Source organism: Eleutherodactylus coqui, chromosome 9, assembly GCF_035609145.1.
Source record: "Eleutherodactylus coqui strain aEleCoq1 chromosome 9, aEleCoq1.hap1, whole genome shotgun sequence".
Lineage (NCBI taxonomy): Eukaryota > Metazoa > Chordata > Amphibia > Anura > Eleutherodactylidae > Eleutherodactylus > Eleutherodactylus coqui.
This window is the reverse complement of record NC_089845.1, coordinates 126,884,333-126,902,865: the sequence shown is the minus strand read 5'-3', so window position 1 is coordinate 126,902,865 and position 18,533 is coordinate 126,884,333. Positions and strand designations below refer to the sequence as shown.

The window sequence follows — 18,533 nt, the reverse complement described above, 5'->3', positions numbered from 1 at the left end:
ACGGTCAAGCTGCTCCCACAACAGCTCAATGGGGTTCAGATCTGGTGACTGCGCTGGCCACTCCATTACCGATAGAATACCAGCTGCCTGCTTCTGCTGTAAATAGTTCTTGCACAATTTGGAGGTGTGTTTAGGGTCATTGTCCTGTTGTAGGATGAAATTGGTTCCAATCAAGCGCTGTCCACTGGGTATGGCATGGCGTTGCAAAATGGAGTGATAGCCTTCCTTATTCAGAATCCCTTTTACCCTGTACAAATCTCCCACCTTACCAGCACCAAAGCAACCCCAGACCATCACATTACCTCCACCATGCTTAACAGATGGCGTCAGGCATTCTTCCAGCATCTTTTCATTTGTTCTGCATCTCACAAACGTTCTTCTTTGTGATCCAAACACCTCAAACTTGGATTCATCCGTCCACAACACTTTTTTCCAGTCTTCCTCTGTCCAATGTCTGTGTTCTTTTGCCCATCTTAATCTTTTTCTTTTATTGGCCAGTCTCAGATATGGCTTTTTCTTTGCCACTCTGCCCTGAAGCCCGAAATCCCGCAGCCGCCTCTTCACTGTAGATGTTGACACTGGTGTTTTGCGGGTACTATTTAATGAAGATGCCAGTTGGGTACCTGTGAGGCGTCTGTTTCTCAAACTAGAGACTCTAATGTGCTTATCTTCTTGCTTAGTTGTGCAACGCGGCCTCCCACTTCTTTTTCTACTCTGGTTAGAGCCTGTTTGTGCTGTCCTCTGAAGGGAGTAGTACACACCGTTGTAGGAAATCTTCAATTTCTTAGCAATTTCTCGCATGGAATAGCCTTCATTTCTAAGAACAAGAATAGACTGTCGAGTTTCAGATGACAGTTCTCTTTTTCTGGCCATTTTGAGCGTTTAATTGACCCCACAAATGTGATGCTCCAGAAACTCAATTTGCTCACAGGAAGGTCAGTTTTGTAGCTTCTGTAACGAGCTAGACTGTTTTCAGATGTGTGAACATGATTGCACAAGGGTTTTCTAATCATCAATTAGCCTTCTGAGCCAATGAGCAAACACATTGTACCATTAGAACACTGGAGTGATAGTTGCTGGAAATGGGCCTCTATTCACCTTTGTAGATTTTGCACAAAAAAACAGGCATTTGCAGCTAGAATAGTCATTTACCACATTAGCAATGTATAGAGTGCATTTGTTTAAAGTTAGGACTAGTTTAAAGTTATCTTCATTGAAAAGTACAGTGCTTTTCCTTCAAAAATAAGGACATTTCAATGTGACCCCAAACTTTTGAACGGTAGTGTATAATGAAACCTCTTTTAAAGACCACCTTTATGAGATGACCACCCCCTTATCCAGAATAGATTTCCTGTGACAGATTTTTAATACCACCATATATTATACATACTGGTCATCCTCTTTGAGAAGACCATCCCTCTAGAAGACCACTCTTCAATACAGTTTTTGGAGGTCATATCAAAAAAGTTTTGCTGTACAGTATATTATATTCACTTGTAGCTACCACTAACTGAAAGATTGGAATCACATAAGATGTCTTTTATTTGGCCCCCTCTTTTATAAAGTTGAACCATGTAGAAAATCAACCATTCTCACTTCCTTTCAATTCTATTTTGGATTGACCGTTTTAAATCCCATTATGATGGAGATAGAAATGATATTTTTCTTTTCTAAGAGCTGCAGACATTACTGAACCGCTTTGGTCCGCACATATCCCGAGGACAATGTTATAAAAGAAAACAGTAAGCTATATATAAAGAGTATTGAGGCCAGCATTAACCCTCCACTGAGCAGAAATATTTGATACCTCAATGGCAAGACGGAATCCTAATGCTGTTCCAATGTAAAAGGTTCACCAAGTAAAATTGTGGACGGTATTTTGTATATTAAGTAAATTATATCATGCTTTTGGGTTTAGGCCTTTTTGCTTAAGTACACGTGCCCAATGGAAATGCTCTAGTTTCCTATTATACTAAATACTGAAATGTGGTACCTACAGTACCTTCTGATGAGTCACCATGGCTGCAGATTGGTGTGGTCTTTTTTGGGGGAGGAGGTTACATCTATAGATCCATATGACATATTTCAAATTCAATTACTTGATATAAGACAAACAATGACTCTCTGCAACTGGGAAGGTCAGGAACTGAGTTTCAACAATATATGCAAAAATGTAAGTATATTTAGTAAGCCATGATGTCCCTTACGCTCTATTTTTAAAAGTTGGATAACGCCTTTAAATTAAAGAAAACACATGGAATACATGGTAAGGAGGAACTGCAAGCATGACTGGCTGCATGGCTCTGGAGCTGCAGCACTTCTGACTTTATCTTCCTTTTTTTTCATACTGACCTCCATGGACTCTTCTTAGGTCCAGCTCTCAGGACGCTGAATGTGGCAGATGAATGGTCCTCACCGCTCACTCTATAGATAGCATCTAACTTCATTGACAGTTGACATCACCAATTGAGCATGAGTGGTGGAGACTGGCCACTTGACGCATCTAGAACGCTGTGAGCTGGACCAAAACAGAGCACACCCAGTCGAGGTAGAAGCATATAATATAAAAAAGGAGGATAGAGTCAGTGGGGCTGCGGCTACAAAGCTATGCCATCGCTGGCTCTAGTGACAGGTCCTCTTGTTCAGATCACAGCTATAGATTCCATTTTCCTGTTCCATCATGGAAGCAGAAGAGAGAATGCCTGGCTAGAACAAATCCGCCTTATGACGGAACCAAATTAAGCCAAACAGACCCCACTGATTTTAATGGGGTCGATAAAGTTTGCATTATGCTTCCCAGCCTTTTTTTTGGATGAAATAGCGCTGCATATAGTGATATTTTGTCTTTGGCTCCAACAGAGCTCTACAATGTAGGCTCCAAACAGAACCTCTGACATAGATGTGAAGAAGCAATAAGCTAAATTATCATCAAAGGGATTTTCCCATAATATGTATATCCACTAGGGTTTCCACTGCTGGGAACCCCACTGACAATTGCGCACTTTGAATATATTGAATAAAGCGGTGGTGCACATGTGTAACCACCATCCCATTGCCGTGCACATCGATCTCCCTTTATCCAATAGAAGTGAATGGAGTGGTAATCATACTCCAATTATGTGGGGCATTCCAGGTGCGCAGATGTTGGAATCTCTTGGTGTCCAACTGATAGTCCCCACAACTATCAGACATTTATCCCCTATTGTGTGGATAGGGGAATACATGTCATTAGTAGAAAAAAAACCTCCAATGTTGAGGGTTAGCCAAATTGTTTATTTAGAAGATTGGAACAGGCTTGACAACTGGTGCTCAGTTTACTAAAATGTTCAAAGCTTAGTTTCTCAAAAAAAAGTCAACAGTGTTTTTAATGAAGAGGAAAAAAGAAGAGATTTCCATTGTATGTCTTCTTAAGGACCAAAAATTGACCATATATTTCTAAATGAGAAATTACTGCAGAAACAAAAGGTTGCAAATTTTATTTCATTCCCAATACTGGCATTAATTTTTTCTGCTGCGGTGGCCATTTTTCAAAACTGACAATAGAGAATGCAGCCATATTAGTTGTCCCTTTTGAACAGTTTGATTCTTTATAAAAAGGCTGTATTTCTAAGATGACCCCTTCGAATATTTTAGAATTTTCTATTAAAACAATATATTCCAACGCTGCACAATACCGCACTGTAGTTCTCTACTGAAACTAGTGAACTCTGACAATTCTATCTCTAAAACCAGCTGAACACAATATGCCTAAACCTTTAAAGGCAATCTGCCACTTACGTTTAGCCCTATAAGCTAAGCTTATAGGCTGAAAGTAGATGACCGGCTATGCCGGGTTGTAAGAGTTCAAGCTAACTTTCCCGTCATTCCCCCATTGTCACCACTGAAAGCCACTGCCCAATGCTAAGTTGTTCCCCCGTTCTAATTTTGTAATGGGCGAACTACTTAGTAGCGCTGCTTAATGCATTGTAGTGGCGGCTGCCAGCACTCACACCGGTGGAATGGCGGAATCTAAGTATAACACTTAAGTTCCTGGACTCAGCAGGTCACCTACTTTCAGCCCATAAGCTTAGTTTATAGGGCTATAAGTAAGTGATAGAGGCTCTTTAAGCTCCAACTCTGTTAAGATTTTTGTCTTTAGTTACATTTTCCCGTAGAATAGAAGAAAGTGTTCAGACAAGACAAAATAACTTCTAACCTGCAGCTCGCAAGATAGATTTATTCTCTTTTTTCACTAGATGTTTACTTGACATTGAGGCCCAGCCTTTATCTACAGACGCTCTTCATAAGCCTTTATTGTTCTGCAAGTGTCCTCGATAAACATGACTGATTTTCTAGGATGGAAGTAACAGGGCTAGTCAGTTTTAGAATCCTCAAAAATGTCAGTTGGTGAAACCTCCAGCAAAAGTTGCAAATAACAGGTGATTTTATCAAAGCCGGGGATCTGTAACTTAAAGTGTATAAAAGGGATATAGAAAACTACACCGCTCAACATAAACAGCAAGGCATAAAAGTACTGAACTTTAGGGGACTGGATAATGGGTGCAAGAACCAGGAAGGCTGACACTGCAATCACTCCAAAAGCGATGGGGAGAAAGACCTGAAATAGAAAAACAACACTGATTACCATTCTGTGATGAGTATACTGTATGTATATACACTATATGCACTACAGTATGTGTACTGTATATAACCTCTGCCATATTAAAAAAGACTGCTGTTTTGGACAATCCCTGTTTGTTAGAGGGGTCTCTTGACAATAAGCAGATAGTTATCTGTCCCACTGCTCTGATCCCCAGCAATCAGCTGTAACATATGGGAAAACCTGGCATGGGGGGTTGCAGTACAATGCAGCGCCACCACAGGGGAAATAAAGCATTACATAATGCCCATTCAAATCAATGTGTTGTCCATATAATGCAGGAAAGGACTGGTCCTCCAGAGCAAGAAGAGCCCCTTAAAACTCTACCTGATATGCTTTTTCGACCAATGCCAATTAGTTTTTTCAGCAACACTAAATTTAATCCATGTAGAAAAATCCACACTATATGAAACATTCCCATTGAACATAACATGATGGCAAACCTTTTTTCCATTGCAAAGTCCTGTACTATGGCAAAAAAAAATGAAAGTACACTTAATTGCTACTGCTGCAACGCCAATGAGCCATACTAAGAAATTAATCTATAAATTATCTTGCTTGGTGAAATCCAAAATCAATGTAAGGATTGTGTTCTTGTTCATCCTTCCCTAAAAAGGAATAAGTTGAAGAGCTTGTCCAAGATAAATTTTTATGTCAAAGATAAGTCCCCAATGGCAAAAACTAATTAATGAACTAATACTCACCTGTTCTGTCTCCCTGTATCTCTCACATGAGCAGCTATTGTGATGTAATGTTTATAGGCTGCAGCAGAAAGTGTACAAGATGTTACAGGCTGAGCGCTGAGCCAATCAAAGGCAGCACTCACTTACACCCATTCATGAATTCATGAATGGGTGTGAGTGAGAGCTGCCTCTTATTGGTCAGGCAGCTCATTCAGCAGGCGGGGATTTTAAATCCCCAGCTGCTGAATACTAGAGAGAGCAGTTCAGGAGAACTGCCGCCGGCCGCGGCTGAACTCCGTCTGCCGGGACAAGGTGAGTATATATATTTTTTTATTTTTACACATTTCTGGATGAATTGCAGGGAAGGGCTTATATATTTAAGCCCTTCCCGACAATTCATCGTGAGATCGCCCGCAGCGCATTGCTTTCAATGGAGCCGGCTGTATTGCCGGCTCCATTGAATTCAATGCGCTGGACAGCTCCGGCCCGTTTCTATTGAAACGCGGCTAGGAGCAGTATTTTCGGGCGCTTTTTCGGCCCCGGTCACGCGATTTGCGGATGCGCATCCGTCATGCGATCCGCAAATCGCGGGAAAAAACGCCCATGTGACTAAGGCCTAAACTTGGTTTTGACGCAATCGCAATGACCCACAAAATAAATATAACATAATTCATACAACACTGCAGAAAGTAAAATAATGGTAGGATTGCTGCTTTTTCCATTCCCGCAGTTATATGTACATTATATGCACCCCAAAATGGTGTCATTAAAAAATACAACTCATCACACAAAAAACGAGCCATGTCATATCTGCATCAACAGAAAAATAAAAAAAAAAAAAAATGTAATGGCTTTTGGAATGAGAGGATGGAGAAAACAAACATTAAATAAAGGGTGCATCCTTAAAGGGGTTTATCCCACTAAAGACTTTATACCCTATCCAGAGGATTGGGATAAAAGTATCATTGCTAAGGGTCCAACCCCCTAGAGATCTCAAAAAAGGTGCACTCTGAATACTCCATGTAATGGAGGAAAAGTGATGCATATGGCTATCTCTTTCCATCCCATAGAAATAAACGTAGCAGTGGTCTACCATGTACACCACTGCTACATTCACATGGAGCAATCGTGATGCGCTGCTCTAAGCATTTCTGGGGGTCCCAGCAGTCAACCCCCCACCAATTAATTACTTATCCCGTATCCTGTTAATAGGCGTTAAATATCTTTAGTTGAAAAAACTCCCTTAAGGCCCATACTAGGTCCTTTACAGGTTAGTGTTCAGTGCTCTGGCCAGTTTACACTCCACTATAGAGGTAGTCCGGTTGCAACAGCTTTCCCCCCCTTGGAATAAGGGATAACTAGCTGATCGGTAAAGGTTAAACCAGTGTGTTTCCCACAATCCAGAGAATGTGGGTCCGGTTGGTCCCCAAATAAAAGTAGTGGAGACGTGCAGGTGCACCGCCACTCCATTCATTTCAATGAGAATGCTGGAGATCGCCGAGTGCTTGAACTCACCAATCTCCGGTGCTCTCATTGAAATGAAAGCAGCAGTGGTGCACCTGCGTCACCTCCACCTCATTCATTTCGGGAACAACCAGGCCCTCGTTCTTGTTAAGGGTAGGGGTCTCAGCAATTGGACCCCCACTGATTAACTAGCTATCCCAATAGCTCCATGTCATATAACTCTCCCAGGTGAGAAAGTTTGATGAATTTTAACATCAAGGTGAATAAATGTAAAAAATTAATCATATAACGGTGCTATATATATTCGCAACTTTAATTCTTACAACTATAGTTTTGATAATCGACTCACCTTGTATGGCCGATTAAGGTCGGGTTCACGATAACGCAGTACAACCAGACTAATGCAAGTTAGTCCAACCAGCAGCCAGGTGGAAAACCCAAAATAGTTTGTTAATGAAATAAGGTCAGAAGGAATGACAAAAATGGATGCAATTATTGTGGAAATGATCATAGCTGGGGCGGGGGTCAGGTAGTGTACATGGAGCATTGATATAATCGCTGGCAAATGTCCTTCTTTGCTTCCAGCGTAGTTTAATCGCCCCAACATAAACATTCCGCCATTCAGAGAGCCAAATATTGAGATGGCCACCGAAACAGGGATGATCCAGGCCACTGATGGGATAGTTCTATCGGCCCACGTCACCGATACTGCAGCTGCAATGATACAGTGATGGTTAAAGTGTCGTTCAACCTAAAGTATAAAACACATGTAGTTAATAGATTATTACTAACTGCACACATGGGTGAGAGAAATTACATGTATAGAGAATTAAAGGGGTTGTCCCGCGAAAGCAAGTGGGGTTATACACTTCTGTATGGCCATATTAATGCACTTTGTAATATACATCGTGCATTAAATATGAGCCATACAGAAGTTATATACTCACCTTCCCTGCGCTGGCGTCCCTGTCTCCATGGTGCCGTCTAATTTCAGCGTCTAATCGCCCGATTAGACGCGCTTGCGCAGAAGGGTCTTCTCCCTTCTGGTCGGTCCGGGCACGAGCGACGTTCTGGCTCCGCCCCCTTTTACGCATCATCGCGTAGCTCCGCCCCGTCACGTGTGCCAATTCCAGCCAATCAGGAGGCTGGAATCGGCAATGGACCGCACAGAGCCCACGGTGCACCATGGGAGAAGACCCGCGGTGCATCTTGGGTGAAGATCCCGGCGGCCATCTTGGAGGAAAAGAAGGAAGAATTTGCAGAGAGGGGATTCGGGTAAGTAAATTTTTTTTTTTTAATCTCAACACATCCCTTGGGTTTGTCCTGCGCTGAACGGGGGGCCTATGCAAAAAAAAAAAAAACGCTTCGGCGTGGGACAACCCCTTTAAGTCTTAGTATTTAGTTTTTCTAAACCTATACCTATTTGCTGATGGCACATTTTGCAATATGAATGGTGTTACTCCAAACTTCCAAAAGACTCTATTACTTACTGTTAGCCCTATGAGCCAAGCTGCATTCCATTTATTGGATTTTCTCAGTTAATTATTTAAGCTGGGCTCATTTTTCTTTCACTATTGTAATATGTCTTCACCCCCGTATAGGGGTTCTCAGCTGGTAAAGTGTTAATTTTTTTTTTTTTTTAAGTATTTCAAGAAAGTATTCCGACACTAAAATTAGCAATATAAATAAATTAAAAATATATTTATTTGAGGATAATCTGCTGGTTAACACTTGAATCAGATGGGTGAGTCCAAACTGGTGTCAGAGAATCTTTAGTGCAACTTGCATTGGGCAGCACAAGGGCACCTGAGAACAGGACATACTCTTGCTGGAAACAATCACAAATTTGATGTCACTTAACCATAGGATAGGTCATAGAAGTTTGATTGATGGTGGTCTCGTTACTGAGACCCATCCATACCCAAGAATGGGGGTCCTGTGTCCACCTCTTCTCCTCACTTTGGGCTCACTACACCGTCTGAAGTGAGGAGGAGCTTAAATGGTGCGCCAGTCAAGCATCCATGGTGCGGCTCCATTAATTTCAATGGGGCTGACAGAAATAGCCAAGTACAATCACAGAGCAATTCATTCAATCCCCACGTCACTGCGGGGGGTGGAGTGAGTATGCAGTAAGGAGGAAAGGGAGACATGGGTCAACAGTCTTCAAAAAGTGCCTCGGAGTGTACACCAGGCTTATTAACAATAATTAATGAATACCCTCATTAAAATCTAACTTTTGTTGAACTAAATTAAAATACTACGAGGCATAGGAATTATGAATGCAAATATCTGCTTAGCTGCCCATTGATTGACCACCAACTATAGCAGTCATTTTTATGGAATCCAAAAGCTTTAGCAAAAACACTATATTAATTAAAGGGGTTTTCCGGGACTTAAAAATAAAGTTAAAAAGACTTAAAATAAATAAAAAATGAATACTCACCCATCCCGGCAGCTCCCTATTCGGGGCTTCAGCCCCGGCGCCTGGAACCCGGAAGAAGCAGCGAGCGGTCATGTGCCTTGCATTGTGCACGTCACAACTTACAGGCTTCAGCGGTGTCCATTAGTCTGCAGCAGAGACCTGCTTGATATCTTATATACCTACTAGCTATCTAGGCTCTCTCTATAAAGTACAGCATATTGCAGTGGCACTGAATGATATATATTAGAGGTGGTTCAGCGCCCTCAGATTTGTTAGGCAGGTATTTGCATTCATAATTCCTATGCCTCGTAGTATTTTAATTTAGTTCAACAAAAGTTAGATTTTAATGAGGGTATTCATTAATTATTGTTAATAAGCCTGGTGTACACTCCGAGTCACTTTTTAAAGACTGTTGACCCATGTCTCCCTTTCCTCCTCACTGCATGCTCACTCCACCCCCCGCAGTGACGTGGAGATTGAATGAATTGCTCTGTGCTTGTACTTGGCTATTTCTGTCAGCCCCATTGAAATTAATGAAGCTGCACCATGGGTGCTTGACTGGCGCACCATTTAAGCTCCTCCTCACTTCAGAGGGTGTAGTGAGCCCACAGTGAGGAGAAGAGGTGGACACGGGACCCCCATTCTCGGGATATGGATGGGTCTCAGCAATGAGACCACCATCTATCAAACTTCTATGACCTATCCTATGGTTAAGTGATAAACGTCAAATTTGTGATTGTTTCCAGCAAGAGTATGTCCTGTTCTCAGGTGCCCTTGTGCTGCCCAATGCAAGTTGCGCTAAAGATTCTCTGACACCAGTTTGGACTCACCCATCTGATTCAAGTGCTAACCAGCAGATTATCCTCAAATAAATATATTGCCAATTTATTTATATTGCTAATTTTAGTGTCGGAATACTTTCTTGAAATACTTAACAAAAATAAAAATTAACACTTTACCAGCTGAGAACCCCTATACGGGGGTGAAGACATATTACAATAGTGAAAGAAAAAGGAGCACAGCTTAAAGGGGTTGTCCCGCGCCGAAACGGGTTTTTTTTTTTTTTAAACCCCCCTCCCGTTCGGCGCAAGACAACCCGATGCAGGGGTTAAAAAAACCACCCGCACAGCGCTTACCTGAATCCCGGCGGTCCGGCGTCTTCATACTCACCTGCTGAAGATGGCCACCGGGATCCTCTGTCTCCATGGACCGCAGGGCTTCTGTGCGGTCCATTGCCGATTCCAGCCTCCTGATTGGCTGGAATCGGCACGTGACGGGGCGGAGCTACACGGAGCTACACGGAGCCCCATTCAGAAAAGAAGAAGACCCGGACTGCGCAAGCGCGGCTAATTTGGCCATCGGAGGGCGATAATTAGTCGGCACCATGGAGACGAGGACGCCAGCAACGGAGCAGGTAAGTATAAAACTTTTTATAACTTCTGTATGGCTCATAATTAATGCACAATGTACATTACAAAGTGCATTATTATGGCCATGCAGAAGTGTATAGACCCACTTGCTGCCTCGGGACAACCCCTTTAAATAATTAACTGAGAAAATCCAATGAATGGAATGCAGCTTGGCTCATAGAAGGTAACAGTCTTTTCAATTACTTGTGTGTTTATATATTCATAAAGGTCTAATAAAATTTGTCATAGTAATCTTTTTTGGCTATATTATTTTGGTGTGCTGAGGTTTATATACCCACCTGCTACTCTTTCTTGTGTGGTGAAGAAATATAAGTACAGTTTTGAGCAGCATACATCCATTTTAGATATAGGGAAACAATTGAGCTAAAGAAGAAGTTGCATTTCACATACATTCCTTAGAAAATGGAAACTCTAATAACTATTGTAAAACCAGTAGAACAGGGAATGGGGCAAGGGGTAAAGTATAAGGGAGTGAGATTTAGGTGACCTATATAAAAGTTAGTTGTACAGTAAGAAGTTTCTCATAAGGTTATTATTAAAGAGGTTTTCCAGGCAAATACTATTGATTACCTATCCTCAGGATGGATCAGCAGTAGTGGATTGGGACCCCATCTGATCAGCTGATCAGGCACCACTAATACACAAGGATCGAAGTGAAAGCCACTGCTTCGGCCTCTGCCCATTGATTTTAATAAGTTATGTCTGCCAGGGATCTGCTGCTCAAAATCAATGGGACCAAAGTTGTCTATTACACTTCCAGCTCTGACCCCAGTGCAGAGCTGGAAGTGTAATAGGCGGCTTTGCTTCCATTGATTTCAATGGGAGTGAAGCTGCCTCTGAGACTTCCTGCTCCGACCCTGCTGACGACATCTGGCCCCACCCCAGTGACCCGAGAGGCAGATCCTCAGCGGTTGACTATTGATGACCTACCCTGAGGGCAGGTCATCAATAGTATTTGCCCAGTAAACCCCTTTAAGTTGTAATAAGGTACTGAGCCCTGTAGAATATAACTACAAGACCGAAGGTTGCCAAGTCAATAAAATGGCCTCCATCGCATCTTTCCTGGTCGCAAGAATTTTCTCATAAATCATCATCTGCAAGACTCTGTTTATCACCGCAGAAACTGATAATGATGGGGACTTCAATTGAGATGCAATATGTATCTGAGCACCATACAGGTATACTGAGAAAGCTTAAGGGCTTGATTGCAAAGCCCGAGTTTTAACTCCAAGAAGGAGGACTCTGGATATAAAAGTGGAAATGATACCCAGAGAATCCTAGATATCAGGTGAGTCACCTGGTGCTAGAAGTCTTAAAGCATTGGGCAGGTCCACCAAATATGGGCATGTGAGCGAACCTCAGAACGCAGGGTCCTGCCTTTTGGTGTCTCTGGACCTCATTGGAAGAAGAAGAGTTCTCTTAGGCCACACATTAAATACACAAACACTAATGATGCAGGGTATTGTCCTCTACAATCCTCCACACAACTACCATTGTCCTCCGAACAACCCCATCATCCTCCACAATCCACCAAACAATTCCTCATTGTCTTTCACAGTCCTTCCAAAAAAAAAACAAAACCCAGTCCAATGGGAGGTCCTATCAGTGATTGACAGCCTCCTTTGTATGAATATGTTTCAATATTAGGACCGCCCACTGGACCTCCAAGCTCAGAATGATCAGAGATGTAAATAAATGAAAGGCAATTTATGCTGACTCTTTTATCACAAAATTCTATATCAATCTGCTCTGCTCCGGTATGCTTTTTCATGGTGACAGGTTCTTTTAACCCCTTGAGGACCAAGCGCTGTAAATTAACAACGCTTGGTCCTGGGCTTTAATCCTTGGCGCTTGCAAAAATATGGCACAGGATTAAAGCCTCTGTTTCTGCAATCAAGCTGAAGCAATTTAAGTTGTCAGCTGTTAGTCACAGCTGAGAGCCCGGAGGAAAAGGGAGAAGCAGTTTTTAACAGTTTACTTCAACCACTTCTGCCTTCTCCTTTCTCAGGTACATAGCGCTCAATGAGTGCTATGTACTAAAGAGTGAAAGTGGAAATGTTTTTTCCACTATGTGAACCAGCGATCACGTGACCACTAGGAGCCACTTGTTACAGCAGAGCTGCTGGGTCCTAGCAGACCCATATCAGCAGTGTAAGTGACTATTGTCATTACAGGGGGATATTTTCCCCTATAACTGGGGATCCTATGGATATGTAATCCAAAACCATACATATTATATATCAAAATGTCTGAATTTACTAATTAAAAAAACACTACTATAATTGTATAAAAAAATCTTTTTTTAGCCTTTTACCCCCCAATAAAACTAAAAAATGAGGAAAATATATTTTAAAAATAGCCCTATATGTCATGTAAAAGAAATGCAGCAAAAATAATTTTAGTAGCTGAAGGAAAAAAATAGGGCAGTAAAACCACCACATGGGTAAAATTCCTAAAAAGGGTCTGGTCCTTAAGGTACAAAACAGCCTGGTCCTTAAGGGGTTAAACCATGCCTTAATGGGTATGAGCTGTAATACTAAACAATATAGTCCATGGAAGAAAAAGAGCAGCAAATGTTCTTCAAGTCACAGCCACCTTCTTTAACTAAAACTGCTGTAACTCTCTTAATAGGCAGCATTATAACATACTGCACAGGCTATAAGGGGGCTTAGTACTGCGAGGTATGGTGACTGCACTGCAGGGGTCAGCTGTCTGGTCTCAGTTCTGAAAAGAGAGCAGTATTATTCTGTAAAAGCCACATCTCTGAAAGCCAAAAGTGAAGAATAAATAATTTCCAGCCATATTTTCCATTCTTTCTTAACAGAGCAGACACAATTTAAAGGGTAATTGCCTCGGATAACAAGAATACGGTAGATTCCATGCTGAAAAGTATGAATGGGGACTCTATTTGGGCCCATTGTGTAAGAATAGAGTTACAGGGGGTCAAGACAAGAATAAACATATAGTGACATTTTGTCATATTAGTCCCAGAGTTTTCACCTTGTAGGAAACCTTTCAAAACATTGTTCACTTGTTAAAAATCTGGATTATCTCCGACACGGTCATTGCAGTGCCCACAGTATTCTCACACAGCTCTCCAGTGGGCATAGATGCTAAACTTAGGGAGCGTACAGTCCATGTTCACCTATTACTTTCAGCAGGGCCATTTGTAATTAGCGTATGCATCAGACTTAGGCCTTAGTCACACGGGCGTTTTTTCACGCGATTTGCGCATCGCATGACGGATGCGCATGCGCAAATCGCGTGACCGGCGCCGAAAAATCGCCCGAAAAATCACCCGAAAATCTGCTCATAGCCGCGTTTCATTAGAAACGGGCCGGAGCTGTCCAGCGCATTGCATTCAATGGAGCCGGCAATACCGCCGGCTCCATTGAATGCAAGCGCTGCGGGCGAGTGTGGGATGAATTGTCGGGAAGGGGTTAAATATATAACCCCTTCCCTGCAATGCATCCTGAAAAGTGAAAAAATAAAAAAAAAGGATGTACTTACCTGCTCCCGGCAGCCTGAGATCCCCGCGGCCGTCCTGCAGTGGGTGTGAAGGGGGTGTGACTCAGGCTTGCCCCTGATTGGCTCAGCGCTGAGCCAATCAGAGGCAAGTCTCAGTCACACCCATTCATGAATTCATGAATGGGTGTGACTGAGATCAGCCTCTGATTGGCTCAGGCTGAGCCAATCAGGGGCAAGCCTGAGTCACACCCCCTTCACACCCACTGCAGGACGGCCGCGGGGATCTCAGGCTGGCGGGAGCAGGTGAGTACATCCTTTTTTTTAATTTTTTCACTTTTCAGGATGCATTGCAGGGAAGGGGTTATATATTTAACCCCTTCCCGACAATTCATCCCGCGCACGCCGGCAGCCCATTGCTTTCAATGGAGTCGGCTGTATTGCCGTCTCCATTGAATTCAATGGGCAAACATCGTTCTTCTCTGCCACAGCTGTTCCAGCTGTGGCAAAGAAGAATGATTTGTCTTCTATATGTTCTCAATGGGGTCGGCGCTGCTGCCGCCGGCCCCATTGAGCGCATATAGAGAAGAGAACAGGAATCGCAGATAGGTGCGATCTGCGATTTCTGTTCTCTAATTTATCGGACGAGCGCATAAAAAGCGCTCATGTGTCCGATACCATTGCAAAGCAATGGTTTTAAAAAATCGCCGGACGCATGCGCATGCGCAAATCGCGGCAATAAACGCCCGTGTGACTGAGCCCTTATGCAATTGTATGCCAGTACAGTAACACATATCTATTAAGGCTGGGTTCCCACCTGCGTTAGAGTCAGTTCAGGGTTTCCATCTCTCTGCTCCATTTTTAGAGGAGAGAAACTGATATAAAAATGATCAGTTTTTTTCTATTGATTTCAATGGGATTTTAAAAAAAAGTGGAAAGCAAACGAAAAGGCTTCAGTTTGCTTCATTCTGCCATTTCCAATTTTCAAAGGAAAAATAACACTGAAAATTGCGCTAACAGTTTTTTGATTTCAGTTTCTCTCCTCCAAAACTGACCCTAACGCAGGAGTGAAAGCAGCCTAACTCCTGTTAAAAAAAGGATTATTATTACGTGATATACACATTTTTAGACAAGTTATGAAAATTTCACACGTGCGAGTGCGATATCAGGCCATGAAACTCAGCCTGATATTGTGCTTGCCAACGTGTGAAGTCCCCGCAGATGCGGAGCATTTTTGTGTTAAAACCACCTAGCATAACTTCAGGAAAGTAGCGATCAATGAGTGTTTCCCATTGCTTTCAATGAGTAAACATCGCATTGCACTGGTGTGCACCTTGCTTACCGTGTGATGCTGTGCCGGCCCCATTGAAAACGGGCGATGCAAGGCATTCCGAGGGAACGCCCTAGGATAGGACATGCTGCGATTTTTTTTCTCACGCTCATGTGTATGACCCCATTCAAAAGAATGCATTAGTCTCCAGCGTACCTGTTACATGTGGTGCTGGAATCTGTTGTACCACTGTGCTTCTAGCAGCACAGCTTTTACAGGGTTAAGTGATTGAGCTGGCTGGGTGTGGTACTTCCTGCTAGCCAATCCCCTGGGTCTGTGCTCACATATAAACCCTGCTCTCCTCAGTCTCTGGCTGTGGTTCCAGAGTGAGCAGTCATGAATCACTGTCTGAACCTGGTCTTGCACTGTTTGGATGTATCGGCCTTGTTCCCACTCAGATCTGTGTATGTAAGTAGGTCTGTGTCTCTCTGCTTCCCTAAAGATGGTTTGGACACCTGTAGTCCTTGTCTGCAGCACATGTAGCCCCCTTCCCTTCCCTTGTACAGGTGCGGCCTCCAAACGTTTCATGTCTTGCTCTGTGTGTCAGTTGGTGGAACTTGACAGTGCTGTGCTGCTAGAAGTACAGTAGTACAGCAGATTCCAGCAACACATGTAACACTACCATCAAGCTTGGAGACTCTGCTAGCTCATTTTATTGTTTTCTTTTGCCCTGGCTCTGTAGTCCTTTGCTGGGCCATTATGTCCAGGTGAAGAATTTCTACCTAGCCTAGGTTATTTAACCAGACTGATAGGACAACTTGCCAGGGATATTACTCTCTATGATTGACACTGAATGGATTTGGTTCAAGTCTTCATTGTATAGTTAGTTCAGCTCAATCTAGGTTATTAAACTAAAACTTTAGGTCTTCCAGCTAGGGGTATTGTTCCCATGCTTAGATGCTGATTGAACTCTGTTCAGTACCTCTACATTTTGCTATTCTATTCTAGACATCTAGTCTTTTAGTTGAGTACTTAAAAAGCTGTTTGCTGGTTAAACTATTTACATATAGGGTTCCTGAGAAGTTGAGAGATCAACAGAAACACATTGAACTTAGAACCTAGAAACTGCACCTAGAATTTTGAAACTGAATATAGAGCCTCAATCTTGAATCTGTAATCTAGCACCTGAACTTAGATCCACTATCTAGGTTCAGGGATCTGGAACCTAAGTCTAGAATTTAGAATGCGAATTTGAACCTAGAACCTGTACCTAGAACTGAGAACCTAAATCTAGAACCTCAGTCCTGAGTCTGGAATATTGAATCTAGAACCTGAGTCTCGAGTTTCAATACGGGGCCAGGAATCTACAACTTAAGTCTAGAACTTGGAACCTGAATCAAGAAAATCTGAAGCTAGTATTCAGAATATGAACCTACAACCGAGCTACTTGAACATAGATTCTAGAACCTTAATCTAGAATCAATATCTAGAATTTAGAATTTAAGACTAGAACTTGACTCTAGAATCTTGAACCTAAACCTAGAACTTGAATCTAGAACCTGAACCTAGGATTTGAAGCTAGAACCTGTATCTAACAGCACCATCTGTCCAGCTGTAACAACTCAAATAAACCACTGTAGTCCTCTATGTATACCTCGATAAGAACAAGGTTTGGGATTAATTATCATTAGGACTGCAGCAATACATAGAACTACAAAACAAATTCTCTTTTTTTCTATTCTACTGTCACATAAGGGGTGAAATTTATTCTGGTAGGCATGTGCTATTTGTACTGTTCTTTCTTATTAATCCTACAGCTAAGACTTTCAGCCTTTCACATTAAATTACTGGCTGTAGAATTAGGATTAGGGTTGTAGTTGCTCAATAATTATGTACTTTTCTTGTGTGTTTGTCTTGAGCCTGTACTTATTTTAGTTAAACACTATTAAAAGTTAAGTTTTAGGAATCTAACCAGTGAAGATTTTGGAATACAAATTTGATTCCTCTGCCCCAGTGATTTTCCATTCAAAAGAATCGGGTTCATATTCGTGCGAGATTTGTGCTTCTCACAATGCACAAATCTTGTACGATTTTCTCAGCCATGTGAAAGCAGCCTAAGACCTAAGCTCATTATAGGGGTGATTGCACGCAACCAGCATGTTATTTACTTTATGACTATGCAGGGAATTTGGAACTCTGCTTTAAGAAAATAGAGCTTTGATCATTATAAAGACATGATAAAACACAAAGCAGCACAAGACTTTAAACCTAAGAATGAGAAACAACATATTGACCCTGAGGCCTCAGTCACACGAGCGTTTTTTCCCGCGATTTGCGGATCACATGACGGATGCGCATCCGCAAATCGCGTGACTGGGGCCGAAAAATCGCCCGAAAAAACTGCTCCTAGCCGCGTTTCAATAGAAACGGGCCGGAGCTGTCCAGCGCATTGAATTCAATGGAGCCGGCAATACAGCCAGCTCCATTGAAAGCAATGGGCTGCGGGCGATCTCACGATGAATTTTCTCGAAGGGCTTAAAAATATAAGCCCTTCCCAGAAATTCATCCAGAAATGTGTAAAAACAAAAAATATATATATACTCACCTGGTCCCGGCAGACGGAGTTCAGCGCGGCTGGCCGGCAGTTCTCCTGAACTGCTCTGAGTAGTATTCAGCAGCCGGGGATTTAAAATCCCCGCCTGCTGAATGAGCTGCCTCTGATTGGTCACAGCCTCACCAATCAGAGGCAGCTCTCACTTACCCATTCATGAATTCATGAATGGGTGAGTGAGTGCTGCCTCTGATTGGCTCAGCGCAGGGACCAATCAGGGGCTGATCGCTGATCACGGTTGTTGCAGTCAGGTGTCAGGAGGTACATATAATGAGGCTGTTTCCCTGTGGAAACACCTCACATCCAGGGCTTCAGAAGGATTGCGAGAGCGATATCAGGGCGTCAATCACATCCCGATATCACTCTCGCCAGTGTGCAGGAGCCCTTAAGTCAGAGTTTTACAGCATCTCACTTGTGCTGCATTGTATTTCAATTATATTATATCACATCTATCAAACTACTAACAACTACTTGTGTGTTTGTATGTATGTAAGTATGTGTGTGAGTGAGTCTCATAGCTCAGCTCCCTGGTGCTATCATAGCCACGCC

General features: G+C 42.5%; 1 protein-coding gene across 1 annotated transcript in view; it reads right to left on the bottom strand.

Moving 5' to 3' along the window:
- Positions 1-4,156: 4,156 nt before the first annotated feature.
- Positions 4,157-18,533, bottom strand: part of LOC136578849 (solute carrier family 7 member 13-like) — a 28,285-nt gene continuing 13,908 nt past the window's right edge. Inside the window, exons 3-4 of the mRNA XM_066579032.1 lie at positions 7,136-7,500; positions 4,157-4,597 (exon numbers count right to left, since the gene is read on the bottom strand). Of these exons, the coding sequence (XP_066435129.1) occupies positions 4,352-4,597; positions 7,136-7,500 (611 nt within the window). The 3' untranslated portion in view covers positions 4,157-4,351. The remainder of the gene's footprint in view (positions 4,598-7,135; positions 7,501-18,533) is intronic.